Source organism: Rhinichthys klamathensis, unplaced genomic scaffold (assembly GCF_029890125.1).
Source record: "Rhinichthys klamathensis goyatoka isolate OS25496 unplaced genomic scaffold, OSU_Roscu_1.1 h1tg000404l_1, whole genome shotgun sequence".
Taxonomy (NCBI): domain Eukaryota; kingdom Metazoa; phylum Chordata; class Actinopteri; order Cypriniformes; family Leuciscidae; genus Rhinichthys; species Rhinichthys klamathensis.
The window spans coordinates 1483324-1495375 of NW_026606905.1; the positions used below are offsets into that span (position 1 = coordinate 1483324).

Sequence of the window (12052 nt, forward strand, 5' to 3'; positions counted from 1 at the left end):
GATTCTAAACATTGCATTTGTTTAATGTGAAAACCCAACTGTTGGGGTTTAATTGAAACAGTTTACATTTATACTTTTTTTTAATGTTACACTATTGAATGCCAAAGTTGCAAGACATAAAATGTTCTTACGTTAAATTGTTGATTTTTGGTGGGAAATTAATCGTTTTGATTAATCGATACAAAAATAGTCGTTAGTGGCAGCCCTATTTCAAAGTTGTTATTGTACAAAGATAAACAGGAAAAATGATGCATTTCGGCTGAAGTCCGTTCAGTGTTGATTCAGATCCATTGTAAAGATCATCAATATTATTAAATTAGTTCATTTCATATAAAGCAGTTCTGCAAAAAATGGCGTCATCGAGGCTCAGTTCAGTTCTCATACAACAGTGTCAGGACAGTCAGAACAATAATATTGTTGAATATTAAGTGTCCTCAACTAAGCAAGCCAGAGCCGACAGTGGCAAGGAACCCAAACTCCATCAGGTAGCAGTACGGAGAAAAAAACCTTGGGAGAAACCAGGCTCAATCGAGGGACCAGTTCTGGCCAACAGATGAACACATTGCATCCACTGCATTGTTGCCAATCACAGATGTCGTTTGAGGGCATGAATGCAATGGCCAATGTTAAAGTTAGTACAAATCCACTCAATATCTCTAAACAGAAGTGTGAGCTTGAGTTTTACACACTTGCACTAATCTTTTCATAACAACCAAAGAATAAACATGATGTGAATAAGAGTTTCATTGTGCAGTGTAGACAGCTTTTTTAACCGACAATGAGCCCATGGTGAACTGAAGTGATCGACAGCTTCAGTGATTATAGAGGGAGCACTCTTTGCTCGATTTCTGTAAATAACGCATTTATAAAAGTTTTATCTTACTGATTCATGAGATGTATAGGTATCCAAATACTGAAAAAGTGGGACGAAGAGAAAGTTTGGACACACTGCACTGCACTAGTGGGTCGCACAAATACACATATCCACTCTGCATAATCTAATGGGTTGTGCCGCACACAACAAGAAATCTCCACACAGCAATCATCACAGAAATTCAGCAGAGACACGCTATGACAGTTGACAACACTACTGTAGGAGTAAGGCTGACACATATCAACAGATACTCACTACTTTGCGCAGTCGATGAGCTGAAACTCGTTTGAGCGCTCGAAACAGGCCTTCACCCCCTCATCATCCCACAGATGCTTTGCATGCTCAAAAAACTCCTGTAAAAAGTAGAAACACCACACAATATTGAGTTAGCATCTATTTATGTGACAGTAATTAACACAAAATAAAAGTAAGAAGGGAATAAAAACGTTGACTGCTTAACTAAAAAATATACAACTTTTGACAGTAACAAACAAATAAACATTATAGAAAAACATTTTTTTAGCAGAAAATGCGGTGATCAACAAACCACAATTAAGTAAAGTAGTTGCTGTAAAACTGTACAGTTGGAAGTTGTCAGGGGCAAAAGACCACTTTACTGTACATTATCATTCTAATTCACCACCTGACTCCTGTTGTTGATCTGTAAAACTAAGGCATATACTCATGAACTATGATGCTGATGTCTTTACTAATATGTTTAACACAAGCATCGAAATATCGCAAATGTACATATCCCGATGTCTACTGCATGATTTTAATACTCCAAAAGATTACAAAAAGTAGACTGGAGATATAACTGTTACATACGTGCGATACCAATAATTCTTTACATTTAAAAGCCGATAACCAATATATTGGCCGATAAATCTAAATTCAAATTTTGATTTATTGGCCGATAAATCTAAATTCAAATTTTGATATACTTTGATAGCCTGATTACAAAAACAAAAGGCTCACCATTAAAAGCCATGTCCCAAACACTTCAACATAAATCAAACATATGCAATAGCCTAGTTTGAACCAGTGTAAGATTCCTTAACTTTTAAAATTTATTTTACACTCCTATAGCCAAATTTTTTTATTAAAAAATGGTACCACTATAAGGTTTAATTTTGTTAGCATTAGTTAACATGAACCAACAATGAATGAACAATACTTCTACAGCATTTATTAATCTTAGTTAATGTTAATCTCAACATTTTCTAAGACATTTTTAAGATACAAAGTTGTATCTGTTAACATTTAATGCAATGTGAACTAACAGAGAGCAATAACCTTTGTTAGTGTTAGTTAATAAAATGTTCATGTTGCATTAACAAATGAGACCTTATTGTAAAGTGTTCCCAAAAAATATATTATCTAACAATAAATTAAAATTAAACAAATTACCTAAATAATGCAAACAAGTCATTGAATAACATTGGGCTGCATATAAAGAAACAAAATGCATGTGCCATGGACAAATAAAATGAAATAGCCTCCGCACGGACAATAAGGAAATTATTTTAATCAAACCATATTGTTGCTGAAAATAATACGAGAAGTGATAGTTATTAATAATAATGCATCAATGTTTTTGGAAAAAAAAAAAATAACGCTTAATATTACAGTAATAGTACACTGCCTGAATTATAATCATACACTGTTCGTTCGTTGGCCAGAGGAGAACTGGCACCCCGACTGAGTCTGGACTGCGTTTCCCAAAAGCATCGTAAGCCTAAGTTGATCGTAGAGACCATTGGTGGCAATTGTTCTACGATCAACTTAAGCTTACGATGCTTTTGGGAAACCCAACCCTGGTTTCTCCCAAGTTTTTTTTTCTTCATTCTGCCACCTGATGGATTTTTGGTTCCTTGCCACTGTCGCCTTTTTTGCCTTTGTCGCCTTTTTTGCCTTTGTCGCCTTTTTCACCTCTGTTGCCATTGGCTTTTGGCTTGCTTAGTTGGGGACATTAAATTTAACATTTAATTTAATATTCAACAATAATATTGATCTGCCTGCATTGACACCATTATATGAGAACTGAACTGAGCTGGACGATGACATCACGGTTTTCTCCAGAGCGGCTATATATATATAAATTAACTAAATTAATAACTTTTTTACAACAAATTGAAACATCACTGAACTTACTTAAGCTGGACTGTGATGCTATTTTCTTCTGTAAACAAACTTCGTTGCATTATTTTCCTGTTATCTCTGTAAAGCTGTTTAGAAACAATCTGTATTGTAAAAAGCGCTATATAAATAAATGTGACTTGACTTAAACATCTGTAATATTAGGCCTACTGTTTCAAATGACATCTTTGCTGTTTGAGCTGCGCGCGCTAAAGCTGAAGAGAACGAATACCCGTAAACTGAAGCTGAAGAATGCAACTAACCCCAAAATGTATTACAATAATAATGTATACAATTATAATGATATGTACTGTGTATGACAGTCCCAATCATAGCTTTTAATGTTTTGCATTGCTGTTTGAGTGCGCACACTGAAGCTGAAGAGAATGAGCACGGGGAAACTGAATAACTTTTCTAGCGGGTTATTTAACTCAACGAAACGCATCCTATATGAGATTAATCAGATATTTATATAACAAACTTAATATCACGACTTATATCTGCACAAAATGACGCGAATGCATAAGCAAACTTGACTGTGCTGGTCAGAATGTGTAACCCCTGTTTTAGCCATTCCCACAAAAACACGCTGAAGCGGCAACTAAACCCAGATAATTCACAACGTCTTATTACAATAGTGTTCTCATTATAATGTCATTGTATATGACAGTCCCAATCATAGTTATAAATGTGCATTGCTGTTTGAGCTGTGCACGCTAAAGCTAAAGATGATCACCGGTACAATGTAGCGCTTTACTGCATCGTTCATTAACTCAACCAATCCCGTCCTATATGAGATTAATCATATATATATATATATATATATATATATATATATACACACACACATGCACACGCACACACACACACACGCACACACACACACACACACACTACAACTTACAAATGGCACAAAATGTTACGAAAGCTCAAGCGAACTTGACTGTGCTTGTCATGAAGGCTTGACTCCGTAGACACGCTCTTTTCGCTACAACGAGATTGTTGCGTTGAAACACTGGCGAACAAGAATTCACAACATTCTTTTATAGTCGTGTTCTCATTATGTTATGAAGCCTATATGACAGATTTGGCTTTTCTTCCTTTTCGAAGTGATTCCAATCATATCAAGCAATTCAAAACCATAATGGCGAACATCGTGCAAGTGTCTGAGCTGAAGTAAATAATCCATTATCTATCGGCTTTAATATATCGGCCTAATTTTCTTATCGGATTGATAACGATAACATTAAAAATGACCATTTATCGGACGATATCGTGGAATGTGGTCGATATATCGTGCATCCCTATATTAAATGCCATAAGAGAAGTACTCACGGGCACAGAAAGCTGCCTCTCACTCACGCTGTGTGTGATCCTGAATTCAGTTATCTTCCGCAGCTTATATGGCCAAATACACACAAATGTATGTCAAAATGTCTATCTTGGTGAGTATTCAAGTAAAAACAGTTGAGAAAGAAGCACACGTGTAACAATATAATGGATCCATGCATGCAGCAGCCAAATAAACCTGCTTCCGTCTGTGTGCTTAATGTTAATCAAAGACAAAGAAAATCACTCACTGCTCTTGATGGAATATTTTTTTTACTTTAAAGGACAAGTTCGGTATTTTACACTTAAAGCCCTGTTTTAAGATCGTTTCTGGTGAAATAGAACGGTTAAAGGAGCTGTATGTAAGATTGTGGCCAAAACTGGTACTGCAATCACTTTCAAATTACTGTAGAGCGGTGTATCCCTTCCCCCTCCCCCCTGACTCGAGGTTGCCAGATAGGCTGCAGGATCCAGCAGGAACGTAGGCTGCTACAAGGAGCTTTCAACTAGAGCAAAGCTGGCAACCCGGATGCCGAAACACTACTGACTTCGTGATTGGTAGATAGGTGGAGGGTGGGGCTTCAGGCCAAAACACAACATGACAACATCAACATCAGTTGAGGGCTGCAACTTCACATTTTAAATGACAATATCGTGGCCGTACTACTGTTGTCAGTGATATAAGTATTTGAAATGAACATGATTTCTTAATGTCGAGAGACACATCAGGGCCATTTTATGATTAATTGAAATACATTTCTTACATACAGCTCCTTTAAGATTGAACTTTGGACACATGCTGCTGGCCCGAGAATTTTCGGTTTCTGTGGTCGCACCCCCCCCACCTCCACAATGGTTGCATAGGTGCACTGGAACAATCCTTCATAAAACTGATATGCTCACACAAAAATCGCTGCAAAAGATGCTTTCCATCAGGTTTTATCGTAGTTTTTGTCAAAGTCAAGTCAATGGAGTTGGACAAAAACTACGATAAAACCTGTTGGAAAGCATCTTTTGCAGCGATTTCTGTGTGAGCATATCAGTGAACACCCCAGACCACTCGGTGATTTTCACGTCTTTGTAAACTAAAGTTTAATGCGTTTTATGAAAGATTGTTCCAGTGCACCTATGCAACCATTGTGGAGGTGGGGGGGGTGCAACCACAGAAACCGAAAATTCTCGGGCCAGCAGCATGTGTCCAAATTTCAATCTTAACCGTTCTATTTCATCAGAAACGATCTTTAAACAGGGCTTTAAGTGTAAAATACCGAACTTGTCCTTTAATAATAATACATATTTAATTCATACAGTGTAGACTAAGCAGTGTTTTATTTTTACATTTGATTATTCAATTTCTGTTGTTAAATAAACCTAATGTAGGCCTACTTGCAACCCTAAACCCTCTGGTTTTCCCTGATGGTAAAATGACACTTACTTTTTATGTAACACTACAGTAAAACACTGCTGTTCACTTTCGGAAGTTGTAGGGATGTTTTCTTCTCACAAAAAGAATGTGAAATGTGTACGTTGGATATATAATTTTCAGTTTTTAAATATATTTCAATATAATTACATTTTATCCTATTGCACATCAAATATTGCATTATTTAACAAGTTATCGCGTATCGCATTTTTCTTCAATATTGTGCAGCCCTATTCACTACTTATTTTTCTTCATTTTCTCTGATCCACTTGCTCATTTAAACTGCTCTGGAATAAAATCAATGAATAAGACTTGTTCTAGAATAATAACAATATTATTATTGAAAATGTAAAATTGACGGACAAATGATGGATATTTTTTAGGCATATTACAAAACATTGAAAGAAAGTTTCTCTGCAGCACTGAAGGAGTGAGTGCAGACGAGGGAGGGGGTTTCTGGGGAGCATACTTGTTTTTTGCACCTTTTCCTCAGAGGATACAGACAGCTATACAATAATTAGGTCCCTGGTGAGGGCCCATCATATAATCATCACAATACAGCAAAACAAATGGATACAGAGAAGCAAAACAAACGCATCACAGCTCATGAACAACGCTACACACTCTCTAAGACATCTCACAAACGTCTGGTTGATATGCCATCAACACCCGAGAAAGAAAATCTGATCCAAAATTGCAAAATAGAACTCAAATCGAGGGGCCAAATTCTAGGGAAGCTTTGCCTATTCTGTTTATTTTTTTAATAAAATAATTTATAATAATAAGAAAAAATATTTTCTCTTTTTTTTGCTGCATTATAATTTCGGCAACACTTTACAATAAGGTCACATTAGTTAACATTAGTTAATGCATTAACTAACATGAACTAACATTGAGCAATACATTTGTTACAGTATTTATTACTTTGCTAATGTTAGTTAAAATTGTTAATAAAAATACAACTACTCATGGATGGTTGTCAGCTCAGGTCCATTAATTAATATTAAGAGATGCAACTTTTTATTTTAATATATTAGTAAATGTTGAAATTAACATTAACTAAGATTAATAAATGCTTTAGAATAATTTTTCACTGTTAGTTCATGTTAACCATAACGTAGTTGTAAAGTGTTCCCTTTTAAAAGCTACACTCAATGCTGCACGAAAGCACTATGGGGAAAACTTCTTCGTTTGACCAGTTGTGAACACGTGTGGTAGGGCTGTCAAATAAAAAATTAGAATTTCGAATATTTGTCGAATTAAAAAAAAACCCTGCACATTTGAATGCAAAAACCATTAGAATTTTTGGCGTATCAAGAGGCGCGCGAGACATGATGATGATGACTACGTAACTGACGTGGTTTGTTTTTGTTAGCTTAAGATCAGAGATAAAGGTCAGAGCTGAGCGTTTGTTTTCATCAGCTGAAAACATTGTCAACAAAAAGCGCTCAGCACTCACTGCAGATCAAGTTGACCGTCTGGTGTTTTTGACAAACAATATGTAGATGTGTAGTGAGTAGAAGTGGATTGCTTCTGAATAGTTTGCAATTTTGTGTTCATGTAGTACATTGCGCTCTGTTGAAGTGTTTTCTCAGTTTACTGATGCACTTACACAGTTTTATGCACTATTGTAACCTAATTTTCCTTGCATGCACATTAAGGAACTTTTTATTTAAAAACAATTGTTTCAAAAGTTAATGCACTTTAAAAAGTGAATGTTATTTCAATAAAAGATGCGATGCTTGATTTGGTTTATATTTGCTAATTGCGCTCTTGTGGCCATAGGAGACAATACAGTACTTTTTTCCCTGTAACATTAAGTATTGCATTTAGAATTTGAATATAATTAGAATTTAGCTAATATTTAAAGGGGGAACTTGGCAACTCTAGCCATTTCTTCGCTGATTTTCACTTTTGTTGTCGCATGTTTTCTTAACGAGCTCCCCCTACAGTTGTGGGGCGTATATTTCACAACACTGTCGTAAAAAAACTCCCTTGCGGCACCCTCCTCCCCCTTTCTACCGCTGCTCATGTGCATTTGTTATTATAGGAGCCGGCCAACTTTATCGTGTGGAGCTATGTCTACTGAGGTGGGTAATACTAACCGGTATTAAGGGGGGCGTGTGTGTTTATGTCGAATTGCCGTAAAGCAGTTTGTGTTTCTCGCTCGTTCTCGCTTCTCACGAGACTTCCTATTTCCAACTTACCGGGATGTTAGTCCCCATGTTGCAAGGTTGGTTTTCCGCCTGGGAATGCTAGGGGGAGTGTGCAAAGTCACCATTTTCACCGGAACAGGTTATTTAACCATCCAAATGATTTCTAAAAGGTTTTATTAAGTTGAAATAGTTGCCAAATTCCCCTTTAAGAAAACAATTCGAATTTAGCTTTTCAGCCTTTTTGACAGCCCTAATGTGTGGCAAAAATGCCAAAGAATTTGGCTTAAATAACCTCTGATGATGACGTCTTTGGAATGAGCACGTCAGAGGCAATAAATCGACGTGTGACAGGTGCGCTCATCAGGTTCCTTTATCTTCAGAACCGCATTGTCCGTTTTTTGCCCTAAAATCTCTTGCAAACTATCCCTTTTTTTAGGAGTTAGCTTTGTCAGGCAGGAAAAAAGCCTTTCTCACTCTTCTTTCTCTGTAACGAAAAGAAAAGAGTAGAAAAAAAGAGAGGGAATCATGTCGAGAGAGTCAAAGAAATGCGTGCCGCCCTGCTCACAGCCCATTTCGGATGACAATCCGCATGAGTTCTGTATAGAATGTCTGGGGAACCACGCGATTTATCAGCCCTCAAGGATGCAGAGTGTGAGCACTGCGAGACACTTCCTGTCAAAGTGCTCTGCTCCAGGCTTGCACATGTCAGACAAGAGTGAGCGTGCGCGTCCTCGATGACGCATTCATGGGGCTCTGTGTGAAGAGCAGGAGACAGGTCCTCCCCTTTCTCTCTTTCACCAGATTGTGTGGTCCTTCGAGCCCGCTTCTGAAGTGCGCCCTGCCACCAATGGCGGACTGTGTACAGCTCACTCAGGGCGGGTCTACGCTAAAACTGCAGTTTCAGTCAACAGTCGTGGGAGGGGCCTGTGCAAAAGTATGTCACATTGCCCCGAATCTGAGAATGGCTTGTTCTGAGACAGTGCTTATGATTTATGGGGATTTAAAAAAAAGCACTGGGTGGATTTTTATCATTATAGGGTGGTTGTGTACACACATTGCCAACATACATTTGTTCAAACGCCATGTAAAAGTGAATTTTGCATAATAGGTGCCCTTTAAGTGGCACGTCTTTGAAAGGTGATGCACTATACATAACGTAGAGCCAGTCCACTGCCAGATTGTTTCAGTGCTGGAGGTTCTGCAGGAAAAGCTATCAGCATGCACATGTCCTGCTACTCTCAGAGTATCTGTGGCTTGCCACACTCTGGTCGACGGGGTCTCACCCTGACTATCTTCCCAAGTCCCATTCTCGACCCATATATCTGGTCATTCTTGAAGCCTTCTGTCCTTCGCCGTTCGCGAAGCCGGAGCAGGAGAAACTCCACTTACTGTGTCCAGTTTGTGCTCTTTAGATTTATGTCCACCGTGCTAACCAGTGCCGTAAATCAGAGCAGCTGTTCATTTATTATGGGGGCCATAACCGGGGGGGGCGGCCGCCACAAAACAGACGCATTGGGTGAGGGATGCCATTGCCCTAGCCTATGAGGCACGCGGTCAAACTTTGCCTCTAGGTATTAGGGCTCATTCAATCAGGGGGTTGCATCCTCCAGGGCTTTAGCAAGAGACGCCCCCTTATAGCAAGTATGTGATGTGGCAGGCTGGTCCTCTCCGCGTACATTTATCAGATTTTATAGTTTGAATGTTCACGCTACTCTGGACCCTCACATACTTGAGTTGACATCCCAAGCTCATGCTGAGGCCCTTCTCATGTTTGTGCGCACACACTACACAACCTTGAGGGGTCCAGACACTTCCAGTGCTGTGGAGTTGGTATTCTTGTTCCCCATAGCGCTTTCGTGCAGCATTGAGTGTAGCTTTTTAAAGGGAACGTCTCGGGTTACTTGACTGTAACCCTGTTTCCTGAAAAAGCGGGAACGAAATACTGCGCTTGCACACTAGCATGTCAAAATGCCCATTGTGTGCAGTATTCACAAATGTCTTGAATCTATGTAATCAGTTGGGCAAAAAACAGATGTATATCAGTATATTTGGTCCGTACATACGGTTTTAAAGTGACAGTAGCCTAATAAACCTGCTGACGTCTCTGTCATTAATCAAACAACAATAGACAAAGAGAAAAATCACAAACTTCACTTGACTGAACAAATTTTGTATCTTTAATAAAAATCCATTAATACTTATTTCAGATAGAATATGTGTTTTTTATTTTTACATTTGATTATTACATTTCTGTAGGGTATTACCTGAAAGTTTATTTAATCTGTATCTTTGTTCTATTGTATTTGTCCTATTGTTAATATTATTTGCTTCATTGTTCTTATTTTTAATAAATAAAATAACAAAACTAACTATATTGTTATATATAAGTGTCTATAGTGAAATAAAGTGTCTTATTGGGAAATAAGATTTTTGGTCATATCACCCATCCCTAGCAGACACACATAAATCAGTTTCTACGAAAGCTTTCTTCACAAAGAAACACAAGGACACAAAACAGAAGTGTTTTGTTTGTAACAACAGTGTTCTCCTCCTGTTACACAAACTTCTTCACAGTCAGAGAGGATGAGATCCCTTTGGAAAATTCAGTGTGACGAGCTGGTGCACTCAGGGAGAGCGAACAAGAGAAAAACATGAAAACAAACCTTAACGACTATTAGTGGCCTTTCATTTAGCACAGATGTTCTCTACCTGCACCTTCATTAGTCAGAGAGGAAGCCAAAAGAGTCATTAGAAGGGAGTTAAGCGGGGTGCTCGCGACCCTCGAGAGAGCATGCTAATGACAGCCTGAGCTCACTAGAGCCTCCCAAACACCCAGCGCTACTGTCACCACTGAGCACAAAATACACACCCTGGGACTCACATACACACACCTGTACAGTGTGAAACACAGGCTTGTCTGGTTGCACACAAATGCTGTGCACAATATCATAGACAACAAACACAAGCAGGTGAATATGACGATACAACAAATGACAATCTCACAGCACAGTCATGGAACTGAAAACTCTATTACATTAGAGTGCTTTTCAGCTAATATTCCTTATTTTTAGTGTAAATTAACTAGTAATAAATTATTTATAAATAAATATATATACAGTGGTGCTTGAAAGTTTGTGAACACCTTGCAGAATCTGTGAAAATGTGAATAATTTTAACAAAATATATATATTTTTGTATTATACAAATGCATGTTTTTTTTAGTACTGTCCTGAATAAGGTGTTTTACATAAAAGATGTTCACATAGTCCACAAGACAAAAAAAATAGCTGAATTTATAAAAATGATCCCGTTCAAAAGTTCATGAACCCTTGATTCTTAATACTGTGCATCGTTACTTGGATGATCCACGGCTGTTTTTTTGTTTTGTGATGGTTGTTCTTGAGCCCCTTGTTTGTCCTGAGCAGTTAAACTCAAACACAACTATTAAAAAAAGGTTCAAACATTCACTGATGCTCCAGAAAGAGAAACAATGCATTCTAGGGGGTGAAAACTTTTTGAATTTGAAGATTAAGGTAAATTGTACTTAATTTGTCTTCCGGGAAACATGTAAGTATCTTGTATTTGTAAGTAAAAACATGTATTTGTAAGTAAAAAATTGTTTAAACAAAATCTTCATCCTGTTCACAAGTTAAAGGCTCTTAATGCTTCGTGTTTTCTTCTGGAGCATAAGTGAATGTTTGAACCTTTTTTAATAGTTGCGTTTGAGTCCCTCAATTGTCCTCAGTGTGAAAAGATGGATCTGAAAATCAGCTAGAAAGGGTCCAAAATATGCAAAAAATACTGGAAAACTGAAGAATTTTCGGGACCTGAACGTTGGGTAGTTTAACTGCTCAGGACAAACAAGGGACTCAAGAACAACCATCACAAAGCAAAAAAACAGTCGTGGATCATCCAGGTAATGACACACAGTATTAAGAATCATGGGTTCATGATTAGTATTAAAAAAGTGTTAAATAAAACAGTTTGTTCAGTTCAGTGCTGTTGTTATAGTTGTAAACAGAAATAAAACAACAAATAAATATTGGTTCTATATATCGGTTATCGGGCACATAAACGTTCAAATAATTGGTATCGTATTGGTTATAACATACATATATTTTTGAGTGTATG

The 12052-nt window shown here is 37.6% G+C and overlaps 1 protein-coding gene across 2 annotated transcripts in view; it reads right to left on the minus strand.

The window, feature by feature from the left end:
• The window catches only part of gnal (guanine nucleotide binding protein (G protein), alpha activating activity polypeptide, olfactory type), a 200119-nt gene that overhangs the window by 138255 nt on the left and 49812 nt on the right, over window positions 1–12052 (minus strand). For both annotated transcript variants that reach the window (XM_056234747.1, XM_056234746.1), the window contains exon 5: window positions 1130–1227. In XM_056234747.1, the coding sequence (XP_056090722.1) occupies window positions 1130–1227 (98 nt within the window). The remainder of the gene's footprint in view (window positions 1–1129; window positions 1228–12052) is intronic.